This window comes from Chlamydotis macqueenii, chromosome 8 (genome assembly GCF_036417535.1).
Source record: "Chlamydotis macqueenii isolate bChlMac1 chromosome 8, bChlMac1.mat, whole genome shotgun sequence".
NCBI lineage: Eukaryota > Metazoa > Chordata > Aves > Otidiformes > Otididae > Chlamydotis > Chlamydotis macqueenii.
This window is the reverse complement of record NC_141563.1, coordinates 31393464-31412195: the sequence shown is the minus strand read 5'-3', so window position 1 is coordinate 31412195 and position 18732 is coordinate 31393464. Positions and strand designations below refer to the sequence as shown.

General features: G+C 35.0%; 1 protein-coding gene across 4 annotated transcripts in view; it reads left to right on the top strand.

Moving 5' to 3' along the window:
- The window catches only part of EPS15 (epidermal growth factor receptor pathway substrate 15), a 49224-nt gene extending 30845 nt beyond the window's left edge, over positions 1-18379 (top strand). For 2 of the 4 annotated variants that reach the window (XM_086753156.1, XM_010126621.2), the window contains 12 exons: positions 1500-1661; positions 2277-2474; positions 4439-4636; positions 5199-5276; positions 5650-5740; positions 7101-7136; positions 8011-8144; positions 9728-9797; positions 10985-11061; positions 11573-11735; positions 14351-14529; positions 16448-18379. In XM_086753156.1, the coding sequence (XP_086609282.1) occupies positions 1500-1661; positions 2277-2474; positions 4439-4636; positions 5199-5276; positions 5650-5740; positions 7101-7136; positions 8011-8144; positions 9728-9797; positions 10985-11061; positions 11573-11735; positions 14351-14529; positions 16448-16594 (1533 nt within the window). In that variant the 3' untranslated portion in view covers positions 16595-18379. Of the gene's footprint in view, positions 1-1499; positions 1662-2276; positions 2475-4438; positions 4637-5198; positions 5277-5649; positions 5741-7100; positions 7137-8010; positions 8145-9727; positions 9798-10984; positions 11062-11572; positions 11736-14350; positions 14530-15135; positions 15173-16447 lie in introns of all 4 variants that reach the window. The other 2 variants (XM_086753157.1, XM_086753158.1) reach the window with 2 other exon arrangements.
- The last annotated feature ends 353 nt before the right edge of the window (positions 18380-18732 follow it).

The following is an 18732-nucleotide window of genomic DNA, read 5'->3' as shown; positions in this document are numbered from 1 at the left end:
GGTGTCCCAGTTATCCATGCTGTTGAGCTCTTTGCTGTAAGAGCTCTTTGTATGGGTGCTGGTTTGTCTTTCATAGATAAGAAATAACCAGTAATTCACCCACTCTGACTGTTATACGTCAGTAATATACCCTTTACTGAACTTCAAATTTAATTTGAGGTTTTTTCTGTGTTTTTTTTGGTGGTTTGTATTTGGTTTGGTGTGTCATTTTTTAGTGGTTTTTTTTTAGTTTGGTGGGGGTTTTTTTTGTTTTTGTTTTGGTTTTCTGTTTGTTTTTTTGCAAAAGCATCTATGATTTTTCTTTAAGTAGTCTTCCAGTTGTCTTGAGGTTACCTATTTCTTAGCATCAGACTGCTGCACCATATGCCTCTCTATTTCTATCTGTCTTTTTTGTCCTGATGATCTGGAGGTGTTAGTGTGCACAGTGTTTGCTAAACTATCTGCCTCACTTAAAAAAAAAAAAAACCAAACAAAACACCCCTAAAAAAGGCCGACAGGATCTTAGCTTGATCTGCATGATCTAATCAGAAATTCATATCAACCTGTTTTCTTTTCTTATCCTCCTTTCTTTTTATCTCTATTCATTCTTTTTTACTGTTGTTCATGATTCTTCCTTCAATTACCATATTTTCTCAGGCTGCAATCTTCCTTTTTCATCTAATACTTCTCCTTTTGTATTAGTCCTTTGTGGTGTCCCTGTATTATCTCTTGCTCTTGACTTTGACGATTCTGTCTTCTTCCTAAATTATTTTCTTGACACTTTTCTCAGTGTTATCTCTGCAGTTTGTTGAAGTACAACCATCCCTGTTGCTCAGAAATGAACTAATTATCATATGATGCTACTTAATGTACTTAAAACACAAGATACATTCTTACTGTTGTTTCAGAAATTAGAAGATGCCATATATTGCTGTGTATGAAATATGCATTTCTTACCAGTGCTGTTACAGGGAAAATAAGTTTTTTGGCAGATATTTTTGCAAAATCAGAGGCAGGGAGGCTCTAGAAATGAGTGCATTTTGGTTACTAATGCACCAGTTTGGGCCTTTACCATGTTGCTAAAACAAGTTCCTGGTCTTGGCCATGCGTTTTTGAAGGAGGAGGGAGCAGAATAAAGAATTTCTATTGTTAAGGAACTCGGTAAAACATAGTGCTAAAACATAGGAGAGAGACAATGTAGCAGCCTAGATAAAGAGGACTCCAAAATGAAACCCTAACCTCCTTGTGAGTAAAATAGTTAATCTCTGTGTTAATGCATGATCCTCAATATTTCAGTGAGATTCTTTTTACTAAAGAAAAGAAAAAGCAAATAACCTAATTATTTTTATGTCTTAGAATTTGAGAATACTTGCTTGTCTGCCATTTGCTACAAATGCTAGCTTTTGAACGATAATTTGTTGATGCTTTGAAATCTGAGTTAGTACTGCAGTTTATACTGTGGAATTTAGTGGTTAGGAGGAGAGAGGGAACAAATGCAAAGCTCATCTTTTTTATTACAGGATCTACAAGATGAAGTAAAACGGGAGAGCAGTAATCTGCAAAAGCTGCAAGCTCAGAAACAGGAAGCGCAGGAAATCCTGAATGATCTTGACGAGCAGAAGGCGAAGTTGGAAGAGCAACTTAATGATATCAGGCAGAAGTGTGCGGAGGAGGCCCATTTGGTGAGGTCTAGTGGCTGAGGCCCTTGAAAGAGTAAATGCCTCATTTTGAAGAACTCAGCCTTGCAGCATTACAGTTGATGGGACAGGAGAGAAAAAACAAATAAACAGCCTAAGCGTCAAGATTTTGTGACCAACAGAGAATAGGAAATATGTCACTCACTTCAGTGACCTCCTAATTTAGCATCACTGTGTCAGGAAATACACTGAGATATACTTGCACACAAATAAGGTTGAGTGCAACAAAATAATGCAAAATCATAATGCAATATAAGTGTAATTAGAAGCACTAATTACTGGGACTGATTTCTTTGTGATTAAAAAAAATCATCTTATGGTTACATAGATTTTTATTTTTTTTTTCCTAATATAAAGCTATAGTATTTCTTTAAGGTCTAAAATGATATTTCCAGGTGTTGGTCAGGAAAATAACTTGAATACTATGATCTTATTGAGACTATTGGGGAATTAACCTTTCTTTCAGGTATGATCTATAATCTCTGCAATACCTATGAGGTTTTTACTTTTTCTGGTTATAAATAATAGTATTTGGATGTGTTTGGAGGTGTGTTTTGTTTTGTTTTTTATTTGGCTTTGAAATATTTGTTCGTGCTTTAGATTGCCATGCTGAAAGCTGAAATAACAAGCCAGGAATCAAAGATTGCAGCCTATGAAGATGAACTGACCAAAGCTCAAGAGGAGCTGAGTCGCCTGCAGCAAGAAACTGCAGAGCTTGAGCATTGCATAGAGTCTGGGAAAGCACAGCTGGGACCTCTTCAGCAACATCTGCAGGATTCACAACAGGAAATCAATTCAGTAAGGCAGTGTGAAAGAAAAAAAAAATAAAATAGCCGCCAACCTTTAGTATGGTTTTTCTTTAGGGGAAGGCATTTTCTTTTTTCTTCACTCTTTGCTCATGTCTTTAGCTGCTTACACGTGTCCTGTGCCGGTAGTTGTTAGGGTTCTTAGAGGCTGATTCAAGTCACTCAAGATACTTCATGATTTTTCTCGAAGTTTTGTTAATAAAAAGGGATTAATTTGTTATACTTCATAAATAATTTGTCTCAATGTAATGAATGAAAAGTGGGTAATGCATGTTTAAGTTCTCCATGTCCAGTAGTTATTTGAACTTTCTTCCTCAGCCATGGCCTGGGGCACGCTCTCACTGTTCTTTAATTGAGGTGATGTTGGTATAAAATTACTAATAACATTTACTTAGTGCACTGTTTAAAGGGGAAAGTAAGGTGAATGTAAGAATAAATTGGACTGAGACTAGATATTGAGAAGCACAGATGTCTGCGCTGGTTTTTAAGAGCAGAACTGTGCTTTGAGGTATCTGCTCTTACATTACAGGAACAATTTTAGCTCCTCTCTGCAATCAGTGATTTATTATTACTTCAGTGATGTGTTAGTTTGCACAGCCTTTCCTCATCATTCTTCTCCTCAGACTTGCAAGCTATCTAATATGTTAGCCAGAGTCACATCATTATCAAGTTAAAAACAAAACAAAAAGCCATCCTATTAACTTTGAACCCTAGAAATGGCTGATTTTTGGGTTGGTCATTTCACACAATCCATGCATGTAACTTGTTAACAATTTTTTTTTTTTTTCCTTAAGACTTCCACTGCTAGTGTTCATGCAAGAACACCTGTTGAAGAGCCTTATAACATATTAATAATTTTTAAATTGGGCCTTGAGGTTTAGAAACAGAAGTAAACAAATGGATTTTTCCCTTGTTTCATCACAGGTAGAGAGAAGGTTGTGCTATTGCAATATTAATATACTAGCAAGAGGTACTTAAAATGAACAGATTTGAGGCTGATAATGTAAGTGGTTATGCTTGACTATACTACAGATTTTTTTTTTTGATAGGTTTTATATCCGTACTCTTGATTTTATTGCTCTTGGCTCACAAATAATGAACAATAGGTGCTTCGGTGCTTTAGGCAAGATTATTGAATGGTCTGAGGCCAGTGTATTTGAAAAACATCTGATGTTGTCTTTGCTGCCATCTGACTTGTGACATGTGCAAGGCAATGAAAACTCTATTAGGTGACTGACCTAGCAGAAGTCAGTGGGATTTAGCCACCTAAATATGTGAACTATATTCATCCTTCTGCATAATCTGTCAAAACTAATAATTCCTTTATAACTGTCAGGCTGGTTGTAAATATTTGCTGTGAGGCACTGTATTAAGCATATTGCTGAAATAATCATATGTGGATGTAACTGCTTAGGAAGATATACTTTGCATTTTGTAGACTTCACGGGTCATGTGGGAGAAGATAAGGAATTTATTTTCCTTCTTGGAAGGAAAAGCAGCCTTTTTAATTTAAAGTTTAAGGCAATTGCAAATACATAATCTAAAAAAAATCTGACCACTATCAACAGAAGAAAAAAACCACAACAAAAACAAAACCAACCAACCAAAAAACCAACCCCAACTGAACAAAAAACTCTGGAAGCTTTGCAACTCTGCTTATGAGTTTGATCAGAAACAAAGCAACAAGTCTGGATGTTGAAAGTGATACAATCTGTGTCCTTGCCAGGAGAAGGTTCTCATGTCTGTCCTTCAACCATATTACATCTCTTCTAAATTAGATTTGTGCTTATCTCTCAAATTTCACTCTTTGGTTGAAAGAACATGGGTTTTACTATATTTGCTTTTGAAAATGAGAATATCAGACATATAACTTCCATCTTATATTTAAGAGGGGATGGTCGTGTACTAGCTTCTGTGTGCTGCCATACTGATGCATGTACATTTATTTGTTTACAGGTGCAGACAAAACTTCTTGAGCTGAAAGAACTGGAAAATAACCAATTTAGTTGGCACTCTCAACCACATAATACACTTGTAAATGGAACTGTGGATCAGTCTAGTCTTAGCAACAGCAGCAGTGAAACTGCTAACCTTAATGAGAATGCTGAAAGGGAAAGTATAGCAGAAGATGAACAAATAAACAGTGTGTCTCCGGTGAGTAATGTTTTGCCTGCTTGATCATGATGCAATGCAGCTGTGAAGTTGGAATAAGTTAAGAATGTATCAAGACTGATTATGTTTTTAAACACTTGCAGTGTGAAATTTCAGGGTGTTATTCTAAGGGATTATGTTTCAGCAATTTGAAAGCTGATAGCAGAAGAGGCAGCAATTTTAGCTTGACTGAAAACTGGCAATAAAAAACTTTCTGTATTTATTTCTAAAGCAAAATATAACAAATTGAATAGTGGAAATAACATTAAAGGAAAGCAGCTGTCTCCAGTTGATGCAGCAAGAGTGGAATAAGGAATAGTACAGAAAATCTAAAGCTGTCTTGCTTTAAATGGCTTTCCTTATGTCCCAGTAGATTCTTGAAATTTAAAAAAAAAAAAACAACTTTCACAAGATTTATGGGACATTTCAGTATGTTTCATAATCAGTATGAACCTCTTGAAGTATTCTTTAGTATATTCTTTTAGCTATTTAATACTTAAAATGGTGTATATTGTGTAGTCTTCTATTTACTTATTTATGGTGAATTGCTTTTATCTTTATCTAGATAAGGAATAGTCCTGAAACAACAGCCTCTGCGGTGGAAGAAGAGAAAGAGACCCCAGCTGCAACTATTACCAAAAAAGTGAGTTTGTTCAAATTTGAAGGAGCAAAAAGTTAAATTTAAAAAATCCTAGCTAAACTGTTTCAGGCTTGAGTAATGTCACTTGCATGATGGTCACAGAACAACAGAGAAATAAAATTGTCACTTCTTACTGTTTTTATTTAGTGTGATGTCGTGAAAACATTTCATCTCCTATAGCACGCAGGTTGTTGTTGAGAAATATTTTGGATCTATTGATAAATTATGTAGAATGTAGTTCTCCCTCTTTTTTTTTTTTTTTTTTTTTCTCTCCCAGCTTTAGGAAACTACTAAATGGTAACACAAGACGACGAGTTTTCTGTCCTGTGTCGCTTAAAATTTTAATATCTTTCTCTACTTCTTTTGCATTGCCCAGGAAGATCCATTTGATGCTGAATCTCATCCATTGCCTGATCTAGTTTCTGAAGCCAGCTTAGAGTTCTTCCAGTCTGACCCTTTTGTTGGCAGTAAGTAAACTTTTATCTCTAAGTGCAGATTTGCAGAAACAGGTCTTGTATGAACACATCTTGGACTAATCTTCACCTTGGAACTACTCTTTATAGAATAAATGGGAAGTCTTGAGTGACAGGAGTGTGGAGCCAATAGCATTACAAAAATGGAAATGAGAGTTTCTGGTTGTTTCTCCTTCCTTCATCTGGACTTTCCTAATTAGCTGTGAAAATTGCACCTTTCCATCACCACTCTTCCCGTGTACCTCTCTTACCTCCCACCCCCTCCTAATTTGCAGCACAGATTCACAAACAGATCAACTGAGGGTTCAGCGGGCTGTGGTGTGGGGAGGGTGTGGGTGGTTGAGAATGAATGGCTGTGGCCTACTTATGGTTAGTTTGGCACTCAGGAAAAAGTAATGTGGAACTGCACCATCTGTTCGTCTTGTGGAAGTGCTATGCTTTATTTTAAGAACTTGCAACTTAAAATCAGAGCAACAGCATTCTTATTTTTTTCTTTTTTTTGTTGGAAGAAGTGATCTGTCTATATAGAGCCACTTGGAGAAGGGGAGTTAATTTGGATTAACTGCTGAAACAGATGTTTTTAGCCACATAAATATGATTTTTACATGCTTTCAGAATCAACAGTCTGATCAATTTAGCTTGTATTGCTTCAAAAGGAAAATAAGCCAAATTTATTTCAGATTACTTGGCTTCTGAAGGAATGTCAGTGTAGATATAATACTTTTTAATGAATAAATTAAAAAAGTTTAAAACAATTTGAATATTTCTGTGTAGATGTTGCTTGATTTCTGTTTGTATTGAAGTGGTCCTACTTACAGCATGTGACAAGGCCTTTTTTTCAAAGGAGAAAGGTTTGTCTGTTAGTAGCCAACCTTTTGGGCTTTGTGTGCTCAGTATGTTCAGGAGTAGATGCCTACAGCTAAGATACAGTACATCTGCATCTCTTAAATGTAGGCGAGGGAGTAGAACTGATGCAGTTGGGACCATGCATCCAGTACGGAAATGAACAGTTAGAAGCTGTCATCCATGGCACCTGTGAGAATTAATCAAAACTAGGACTAAGCTTCTATCAGTGGTTAGCCTGGATTGCCATGGTAGTAAGTACTGCAAAATGTGAGTGTTTATTGACAGTGGCCAACAGAAATACATCTGAGACAGGTATTTTTGTGTGTGTTTCATGCTGGTAATGAACTACTTGATGAATATTTGCTTTGTCTAATGACAACTCTTATACTTCCACTGAAAATAGTGAAACTAAATTCTAGCTGAAGAAATTAGTTTGTATCCAAAAGACTTCAAGTCAGTACATGCCTTATGATAAAAAGCTACAAGTCACTTTTTTTTTTTTTAACAGGTGATCCCTTCAAAGATGATCCTTTTGGGAAAATTGGTAAATAACTTTGTAACTTGTCATGTGTTTGTTTTTCTAAGTGACTCCTACTAGAAGAGTATGTGGGGAGAAGTGTTGCCACTTTCAATACAAAAAAGTGGAAATGACCCAAAAAGTCACTGTAAGATAGACAGATATAAGGCAAGAGCAACTGGCCACTTGTGTTAAAGCTTTTCAGAGAAGCCCATTGCCAGTGAACATCTCTCTTGCTGTTGGAAGTATTCTTAGTCGGAATTTAAGTAGGTGAAGGTGATAAACAGAAGGCCCCAAACTCTTTGCTGCCTGTTCTGCATGCAAAGAAGTAGGACTGTATGCATTTAAATGCTTTTAACTTGCCAACTTTCTTTAGAACTAAATATTGAAAAAGGTGGGAAGTCTATTTAGACTGGCTGTATAGGCAATATCCTTGCATTATTTGCTTGGTCCTGAATGGGGTTACTGGTGACAAAAAGGCAAAATGGCCAGTAGGAAGGCTATAGTAAAACAGCATTGTGCACCAAGTGCCAAATAAGAAAACATCAGTTGTGTTTGGGGAGTGAAGGAGAGGAGGGTAGGAGAGTTCTGAGAAACATTAGGTTTTGTAAAATGCTTCATTTTTAGAGAACTTGGTTAAAGAGCCTGTATACTCAGATGATTCTGGAACTGAACGACTGGCACCATCCAAGGTTTTCATGATGTGCAGAAAGTATTGGCTTATCTAATGTTTTGAATCACAGAATACAAATGATTCACAGATGAATTTCATACTTCAAAGATGCTTGGTCTTAAATGTGTCACCTTCTTGCAGTATGAAAAAAGCAATATAATGTTTAGTTTTTAAGATATCAAGCTAAGTAAAGCTAGCAGAAATGTTAATGAGATGTTTACTTTTTAGATCCCTTTGGTGGTGATCCCTTCAAAGGCTCAGATCCTTTTGCAGCTGACTGTTTTTTCAAACAATCCTCCACTGATCCTTTTGCAACTACTGGCACTGATCCATTTAGCACTGCAGACAACAGTAATATCACAGTAAGTTTGGCAGCACACCTTTTTACTTCTATATATGATTACAACAAAGTAATCTATTTTGTACATTTGGACATGCCTTGAGAAGCTGATATTCAGAAGTCAGAGCCCCATTGCTCTGTCTTGCCTTTTTTGTGTTTTATTTTGTAGAAATAGTTACAGATTAAATAGAAGTAAAAATATCTTTAAAATGCTTCCTGTGGAGCTTCCTTGCTTCACAGATAAGAACATTTGAGAGTAATGAACTAAGCTCTGATAGTAGCTGGTGGAACTTACTAAACGTTGAAAGAAACCCAAGATTAATCTTGCCAAGTCATGTTGAGACACTTGATTTTTGCCTTCAAAGCTTATAGGATCAATAAGTATATTTCTATATCTTATCTCAAGTATGTGATATGGTATGGGGTTTCCCCTCTGAAAAGTGAAATTGTTTGAAGGTTGTATGTTGTTTGGGTTGTGCTGTTTTTTTTTTTTTTTTAATGAGTTATTGAAGCCCTCTTATAATGTGGAGATTCTTACTGAATGTGCCTCTTTCAAGTGTACTTTGGTGTAACTTCTAGCTGTCCACATTATAGCTGAGCAGTTATTGATTAGTCTTGATCCTATAATAAGGTAGAGTTGGGCACAAAACCTTCTGTCATGTAGGACAGAACTTGATGAGGTAGTATTTAGGGCTGATAGACAAACAGTTAACCTAAGAAGCTGAAATTCTTCATGTTGTAAGTTTGTCTCCATCCTTTTGCCATCTCTTTTCCTTCTCAGTGCTGCTTCTGTTCATGACTTACTTCCAATTTTGCATGTGTATAAAACATGCGTATACACTTATAAAAATTAAAGACATATGGATTAGGATTAGGAAGCAAGCTAAGTGGCTGTAGAGTGTGTCTGAGGTGAACCCTCAACAGCCAAGATAGTGAGAAATTACTGCACCTAACAGTGGTGGTGTCGTCCTTCCACATGGTGTGCACATTATGCAAATTTCACGGCTTACACCTCCAACCTTAAAAAATCATAGAAAACTAATCTCGAATACTTACTCAGCACAGTATCCTTTGCCAAGTTTTAGTACTCTAACATAAAAATATAACCAACTCTTGGTCATATTATAGTCTGGTAATAAAGAGAATTACAGAAGAGGATAAATAAAAAGGTCGAGAGCTGTGGTGTGGGATTAGCAGTTGATTCTTAGGAGATCTGTATTTCTGAACTGAAGTTAAGTTATGCATTCATCTTAAATGCTTTACTACACTTTTGTGGTGTTGATATCTTGTAGTTCTATCTTTATAAAGGTGGCTCTGGTTGTAGAAATCTGAGACCAAAATGAGTGGTAGATATTCTTAAATTTTGCGTTAGTGGTTACAAAGTATGTTGCACATATTGTACCTTTTTTCCATCCTTTGAAAGTATTAATCACTGTTTTGAGGAGTTTCTGTTAACAGACTTGTTTACTGATGCTAATAAAAGCTACTTCCAAAACATTTTATCTTAAAACTTCGAAACTAAAATAAATTGTGATTGTATTCTTAGAATGAGGAATCTTTTAAGCTGAAAACCAGATTTCCCTCCAAAGGAATTTTTTATTTTAGACAGAGATATCAAAGAAGAATGACCCTTTTGCTCCTGGTGGAACAGCTGTTACTGCATCAAATGATCTAGGTAAAAGTAGATTATACACATCGGACTTACTGGTTTTATTTGCTTTTGCTTATCTTTGTTTCTTGTCTTTTAACTGAATTTGTCATGCAGCAGTTTAGATTTTTTCCTAAGTTTTCTGAATTTTTGTATAAAGTGTTACATAAGGTGCAAGTTGGTAGGAGAGTGTTTTTATAAAACAAAACTGTCTCATTATCTTTACTGCATATCACTAAAGTCTCATTCCACAAAAATGTTCCTTTACCTTAACTACAGCTCGTAAAATATCCTGATCTGAGTGTTTGGACTACTTGAATGGTTTGTACTGCTACCCGTTTAGAGATTTCATGTTACTTCCGAATTAACATGCAAGACAGCTTTGTACTATGAGAGGAGATGTGGGATAGAGTAATTACTTCATCAAGAATTTTTACTGTTAAAGTTTGCTTCTTTTATTTTGCTATGACCCTCTCTCATTTGAGGGCTAAATATATTTTAAGGAAGACTCTAATCTCCTGTTTTCCCATGTTGCACTGACAAGTTGTAATCCAAAACGTGAATCCACATGTGATTTCATATTGTAAACCTGTTCAGTTAAATTACAGGAAAAAACCCGCTGTTTTCTAGAGATGTAGAAGTGGGTATTGGTAAAGACAGTGCAATTCTGGTTTTGCAGTAGAATAGCAATTTTCACATATTTTGGGACACATAGGAATGCAAGGGTACTGTTGAATTAGATTGAGATGATATGAGGTTTAGATATTTTATTCCACAAGCGGGCCTACAGTCAAAGTGAGCTCGTTTGTGTTTATGTATAAGTGTGTGTCTGTATATATATGGGTGTATGCACACAAAAAACACTTCTGCATGTATACATAAATATGTATCTCAACAAAACATCCAGCAGTATGGTTATTTAATACTTCAAATTGAATTTAACTTTTTCGAATGTAGAAAACCAGAATACCAGTACCTTCTTTGGATTTACTCCCTATTCAGGAGAATTATTATTCTTAACTGGTAGCTGACACTTAAGAGTTTTTGTAGAAGCTACTTAATAACTTAAAGTGACCACCTCATAAAAGATTTTACTGGAATTAGTCTATACTGCAAAACATGTAACAGTTGCTTCTTTGTTGTAGGATTTTTTTCAGTCTCTTTCATATTTAACTTTTAATTTCGTTCTGTTTGCTTGGTTTGTGTGTATTTAGCTACAGACCCCTTTGCCTCTCTGTTTGGAAATGAATCCTTTGGAAGCGGCTTTGCTGACTTTAGCACGCTGTCAAAGGTAATATGAAGCTACTGTCACTCATAGAAAATGCATGAACTCTGCAGTGACAAGACATCTCTTACTCTCTCTACCAATAGTTTCAGTACAGTTTTGCCACTACTAAAAATTTGTAATGGCTTGCTTTCTTGAAAAAGAGGTCTTGATAGTAAATTGTCCTGCAGTTCAACTGTGAAGAATGCAATGTAATCTTTGTGGCTTTATAAGTATTTTCTGTATTTGAAGTGATACTATAATTTTTTTAAAAATCCCTCAGTTTAACACAAAAGTGTAACTTTTGCATGTATAACTGCACTCAACTTTATATCGCTGTACACACTAACTACTCCTGATTTTTCTTTATTTTCAATCTTTTGGAGTATGTGGATCATATGTTAAAAAAAAACCACAAGTATTTTCTTTTCGTCTTAGTCCATATTTTCAGTTCTAAATAAATATTGCATTATTGAAAAGAAGGGGAAGTATTAGTAGAATTGTACTGAAAATGAGTATGTTGCTGTTTTCTTTGAAGGCCAACAATGAGGATCCTTTTAGCTCTTCCACATCAGGTTCCGTCAACAACGTGATCCTAACAAAAAACTTATTTGAGGAACCACCAGTTAAAAATGAGGATGTTCCTCCTGCGTTGCCTCCCAAAACAGGAACTCCCACACGGCCCTGTCCACCACCACCTGGTAAGAGCTAATACTGAGATGTTGTTAACAATTAGCTCTCTCAATATTGGCAGTGGGACAATAATTACGAGAGGATAGTGAAGTATCTGAATTTAGAAGGAAAGAGCAAGGTGTGAAACAAGGCTGTTCCTGATCTGTTGGTGGTTTCCTCAGAGTTAAATTTTGCATGGTGTTAAGGGATCATAGTTTGTTTTTTGAAGAATATTGAGAAAACTGGAAAAAGAATACCTGCAAGAACATAGCATAGCTGCCAATTAAATGGTTACTAATGTGATACTTGCATTAAATTATGCTTGAAGTGAGAATGCAGTGTATTTTATCTATTGCAAACCCTCTGGTTTTAATGCAAAATGAATTCAATAGGGTTAAATGACTGTCTCAGGTTTTCAGATTAACTTTTTGCAGTTGGCCTAGCAGAGGTCTGTAGCAGCAAACCTAGCCAACGTAGTAGTAATAAATCCAAGTTTCCTATGCTGTTTTCTTCTCAGTGATAGCTGAGTCCTCTGGTCTACTCCATGACACAAACAACTCTGCTTTTCAGAAAGACCATGATTATCAAAGATGACACCCCCTACTTGTGGTTGCAAAAAGCCAGTGTTACAACACTCAATCTCAGGTTTTTTTTTGCATAGTTTGGAAAATACATTACTAGCAATCCTTTCTGACTTTGTACTCTGTTTCATTTTCTCTAAAAACTCTAGTGCATCATTTTCTCACTATTACAATATAGGGATGACTACTCTTACAGTGTTTTGGAAAACTGTAGCATGAAACTTAAACATGTATTCATCTTTTTTTCCTCAAAAGAACGGGAATACAGTAAATGCAGGGATATTAAAGTTTAAACTCTGCTGTTTAATTTCTAATGTCAATGTGAGAAGTGGTTCGTGCTTATGCTTTGCAAGTAGTTTATTTCATTGCAAATAACATGTAAACAGCTGATATGAAAAGTTATGATAATTTGAATGCTTGATAGCGTTTCCTTTTATGGTGGTCCTTATTTATAACAAAAAAAAAGTATTTCTGACTTCATTTTACGGGAGTGGCTATGATGTGGTGTACAGATACACTTCTAGAATGCAAGCTTCTAATGGCAGCAGAACAGCAGCATCCTTATCAATTGATGACTAGAAAAAATAGCCTGTTTTGATTTGCACATATTAAAAATTATACTGTGGTTATCTTGATAACTATTCCCAATAAATTATTTTCCTAATGGAAATAAAAAGAGATATTTAAGTATATTTGTTTTTAACTTCTCCCTTAGTCTGACTGAAAACACAAGAATGCTTTTTCAAATAAATGCCCCACAATCTTTCTCTTAATTCTTCACACTACTGGAAAGTCTGCAGAAGGGCTGTTTGCTTGCTTTTGAAATCTGTTGCCTTTCTAGATACTGATAAGTACCCCTATTTCATTATTTTTTGGTGGACAAATTTAGAGATTGTGTATTTCCTATTCTTAAAGTTATTAAACCTTCCAATGTAGAAGTAAAATTCCATGTATGTCATTTGAAGCTGCTTCTCATACATTATTCAAGAAATAGACATCTGTTGTTTGCTAGTAATAGAACATCACCAGTGAGTGAGAGCTAACATGGCAAGGTTAGCTGGGAAGCATCAATAAATCATATATTCCTGAGGAGGTATTCTGTAAATCACTGCCAAATTAGAATATCTTTTGGTCAATGAAAGAATTCTTAGGCTAACTTGCAACAGTGATAGGCAAAATAATAAGGACTTTGGTTTGATTCTGCAGTTTTAATCTAAAATGGCAACAGAAGCAAGTTTTAAAATACGGCCATTGTATGTGTCAAACCACTTGTAGAACCCACCAGTTGAATTCAAGAAACTGCAATTAAACCTATTCTGTAAGCAGTAACATACGGAGAGAATGGTGGGGTGAAATTCAACCCAACTATTCTTGGAAGTATTTGGATTAATGTCCTCAAAGGTGTTGAAAGCTGATGGGGTTAAGCTGAAAAAAAGAACAAGATAAGTGGAGCCTTGTGCCTGAATCTGTTATATCTGCAGCTGCTTAGGCAAAGATTAACAAAACAGTTAAAGCCTGTGATTGCTTGGTGCAATACTCTTTCACTCTGTTAGTTTAAAAACTACAGAAATTCCAGGTGTTTAGCATAGTTGGAGTACGTCGTGTTTTGAAGACTTACAAATATATTTCTGGTCTCTGAATGAAATTGTGTTAACTTGATCCATACAAATAATGAGAGCCTTGCCAGAATGATCATGGACAGGTGATATGCAGAATAAAAAATACTGTGCTGACAGAATAGGGGCTCAAAACTGTCAGTAATTTTCTTCCTAGAATAGTTAATTAGTACATAACTCTGTTCTTGAATCATTAACATACACGCGTTCCTTTTTACGTGATTACCCTTTAAGAAACCATGGACCATATCCTCATTTTTTAAATTGGCAATCCTTCCTCTGAAGTCATTGCAACTCCACTAGTTTACTAGAAGAGGTTGCATTCCAAGTAGCTTTTGAATTTGTTTTTTTGGGTTTTTTTGTTTTTGTTTTTGTTTTTTTTTTTACTATTTTTGGCATGTTATTACCTGCTATCTTAAATTCATTTTAAATTCATTTTAATCTAAGGGAAAAGACCTATCAATCAAATAGACTCTTCAGATTCCTTTAAATCGAGCGATCCATTTCAGCCTTTCCCCACCCCAGACATTCCCAAAGAACGAGAAGCAGATCTATTCTCTGATCCATTTGCTCCCACCAGCATCAATAAAGAGGCTGACCCCAACAATTTTGCAAACTTCAGTACTGTGAGTAAACACTTTTTACATTTGTTTCAGTATAATGACAGCTTTGAGTTGTTCACACTGAAGTCTTCAGTCTAATTTAAAGTATTAAAAAATATTAAAATATTATCCCATGTACAAAAGGGATATAGCTTCCAGTTAAAACAGCATTTAAATTTAGCTTACAGCTGAGGCTGTCCTACAACAAAATACTGCAAAATGTTGTAGTTAATGTTTAAATTGCATTGCTTTTGTAAGTTTTTTGGTGGTTTTTTTGTTGTTTTGTTTTTTTTTTAATGGAGGCCTCCTAGCTTTTTGGAAAAATAGGACTTTTAAAATATCTGTGTTCTAGGGATTATCCATTTTATCAGAGCATGCAGCAGATTTAAATTATATAACAAGCACACTGTTAACTAATTAAAAATAAAACAAGATGTGATTTTAATTTAGCTGTCACTGAACTGATTGGTCATAATTTCAATGTACTGAAATACTGATAAACAGCCTCATAACACTGTATGTTAATGAAATATAACTTGGTGAGTGTTGAATGGCTAGTGAATTCCAGACTTATGTACAGTGAAGAAAAAAGTAGCAAGTGTCTCTTTATAACCAGAATCCATTTCATAGAAGTCGTGGTGTCCAAGCAGTAGAAGCAAATCTAAAGGTTTGTGCATGCCTATCTACTTTTTTTCTTTTGAGCTTTTGCAAATAGGAGTTTTGAAAGATTATCTCACTTTAAAGCTTGATACCTGTTAAATGCAGTTTGCATTTACAGTATCTTGATCATACCGCTTTTTTTATTTTCAGGCCTAATAAACTGTGTGCTTGATTGAAGTAAATTGCGGATTGACAGGCTCTCAGAATTTACTTGCACTGGTTGATGTGTCTTGTAGCATGATAATTTTTGAAATGCTGATATAGTTAGAGAGACTAAGAAGCCAGTTTGGAAGAGAGAAAGTGAAATGTGGAGGAAAAAGCAAACATGTTTGTTATCTTTATGAAGGAAAAATTATTCTCTTACAGCTGCAAGTACTGAAAATACTAAGTGAATTATGGAGAAAACTCAAGCTTTTCTACATTTATTTCCCAAAGAAGCAGCTCAAAGCAGAAACTAGCTGGAGTATATAATGATAACCCTTTCAGACTTAACATTGACATTCATGAAGACATGGGCTTCACCTACCTCTTAGCTTTTCGGCATGCTGACTAGAAACAAACTTTAGCATAATCTTTTGGATGTTATTTAAGATAATACTCTTGATTGTCTCTAATTTGTAATCACTGTACCACAGAATTGTAGCTCACATTCTGTTCACATCAATGTACATGGAAATAATCTGTTCGGCGTTTTTGGTTTTTTGGTTTTTTTTTTTTTTTTTTTTTCTGTTGTATCCCACTGACCTTTCTCTATATTACTACCAGACTTCTAACTGTACGGCTACCTTATTATTTTGCTGCTTCTTGGCAGAATAATTTTTCATTTGCACAGTCATTCTACAGCTAATTTGTCACCTGGAAAACTCATCCCTAATGAAAGTAGGGTAAACCAGGATGTCCCACAATGTGGATAGGGGTATATTTTGCAAAATGTTCTCCTGATTTATGCAAAATGTTTCTTACATAGACTGTTTTTTATCCAAAATAATTTTAATTTAAATTATAGCATTATCTGCTCAGTAATTTTTTGAAAGTTAATACTGAATTTTGAAACATGGCATATTTCATAAAAATACATCAGTTGGATGGCTTCAATGCAGTTCCTAATAGTTAAACGTTAGGCTAAGATAGTCGTAAGATTGTATTAAAAAGCAAGTAATATTTGAAGACTAGAATATATACAATATTTTGAAAAACTAAGTGTCCCTTAAACCAAGGACTTGGACAGTATTAGCTGTCACTGTATTACTAATGTGGTTTATTTTGTCTTTTAAAAATGCAGTATTCTACTGAGGAAGACATGATTGAATGGGCTAAGAGGGAAAGTGAAAGAGAAGAGAAAGAAAGATTGGCAAGACTAAAACAGCAAGAGCAAGAAGACTTGGAACTGGCTATTGCACTCAGTAAATCTGAAATATCAGAAGCATGAAGTTTAGAATAAGATTTTTGTCTTATGTCAACTGTTTTGTCCCTTTTCCTGAATACCTAACCTATTTAAATGTTAATCAGAAAATACATATATACAAGAAACTATGAAAGGTTTTAAATTTCTGAAAGTGGTGTGAATGTTTCTGTCAATCCTTTTGGTTATTGTTTTCAGAACTGTTAAGTTTAGCATTCAGTTTTCCTCAAGTTTTCAAGGCAACCAAGTACTTTTCCCAGCTGTAAGCAAATCAGTTTAAAATGCAGATAGTGAGATTGTAGTTTGACTGTAATCTGTCAGCAGTTGTTAATTGAGCATAAAGTGAGCATAGCAATTATTCTGCCGTGGCTGACTGTCTCCCATCAAGCAGTTAGTCATTTGAAACCTTTTATCCTTCTAAAGAAATCTTAGTAATGCCAGAGTTGTGGAGTGCTTTATTTTTTATGTATGCATATAGATTTTTTTCCTCTTCATTGAAGATTCTTTGTTTGGATTTGAAATAACAATCTTTTTGGAGTCTAAGTCAAAAAGAGTGTCTTTCTGAAACCTTTAATGCTTTTCTTGCATGGTCATAGGTTTTAAGACAGACCTGTTATTTTGTTTTATAAAGCAGTTAAGTTTAAGATTTGTGTGCGTTTGCTGTTGGCCAAGATGACTGTCAAATTATGAGACCCCACTGCTATTTGAGCCACTTTTGCCTGTGGAATATGCAGCTGAACTGGCAAGTTAATAAATTCAATTTGAAATAGAATTGAGAACAGAAAGAAAAAACAGGTAGTCTGATTTTTATGGGTTGGTTTTTTGTTTTTTTTTTTTGTTTTGTTAACCCACAGTTGTTTTCTGTATATGTAATTTATTAAATGCCAACTGATAGTTGCACCTTAAAGTGAATGATTTCTTTATGGTCACTGAGTCACAGTAGGATTGATAGAATGTTAATGAAAATAACTTAATGAAAATAACTTATTATTCACTTTGAAAGAACTCTATTCTGGAGAATCAGTTTCATTTAAAATTATTCCAAAAAGAATAATCTTTTTCCCTGTCTAAGAAAAGTGGATGGCAGCAGCATAAATATCAAGAGATTTTTTTTCTTGCACTTTTAACCTGTGGTATTTCTGTTAAGGAAATTGAAGTGTTTCAACACACAGCACTGGTGGGGAAAGGGGAAAACTCAGCCATGCTTCAGTATATTTAAGCTCTTCCCATTATCTAGCAGTGCTGCTGTTGCATGAGTTTGAGGGTAGTTTTCAGTTTTCTGGGAAAAATGGGTAACCTGACTGGGATGGTTTTTCTTTTGCACTGGGAAATGAGCATTTTAAACACCTGCTCAAAAAAAGTAACTTAAAATTTTGCAAGTATTAAATAGTTATAACTTATCTATACATCTGTGTAATGAGTGTACACTAATCTTGCAAATCACATGCTTAACTGGATTACATAGTTTCTTATCTTTTGTTAAAAATGTATACTCAGTGGACCAACAAAATATTATATGTATATATTATATATATATATTCCTGCTTTCCTTTATGGAATTTAAAGTTTTGAGTCATTTGATGTTACATTTCATGTTACTGACTCTGACTATAGTACTTTTACTCAGACTACCAACAAACCACTGCTGTGAGCTAAATGGCATTACTTTATGAAGTTTTAACTTTTTTTTTAAAAAAAAAATAAATCAACTTGTTCAGGTGGGATTAGCCTCTATTTATAGACTTCCCTTTTGTTTAAAAATTCTAACAATAGCCTGTAATTATGAAGAAATAAAGTTTAAGTACATAAGTATGAACTGTTTGCCTATTTTTTCAAAAGGGTGCTGTGAGCTGTAAAGCAACGTGTAAATGTGATGCAAACAATATAAAGTATTCCAATTGTAGTCTGATGGGAGTGGGTTAATTTTCAGAGAAGAAAAGTTGCCTCTATCTGGAGGTTAGCTGAAGTGCATGCCTAATCCCCATTGTCACTTCCTTCATTAGGAGTGGTGGCAGCTTCAAAGGAAACTTCAGCTACTCTTGTCCAAGGATTTTTGCCTGCACAGGGGTTGTAGAGCCCAAATGTTTAGACACTTTGGATTTATCTGTGAAGATTTGTAAGCATCTTCTGCTGGCTACTGTCAACATACAATTAAGAGATCTTCA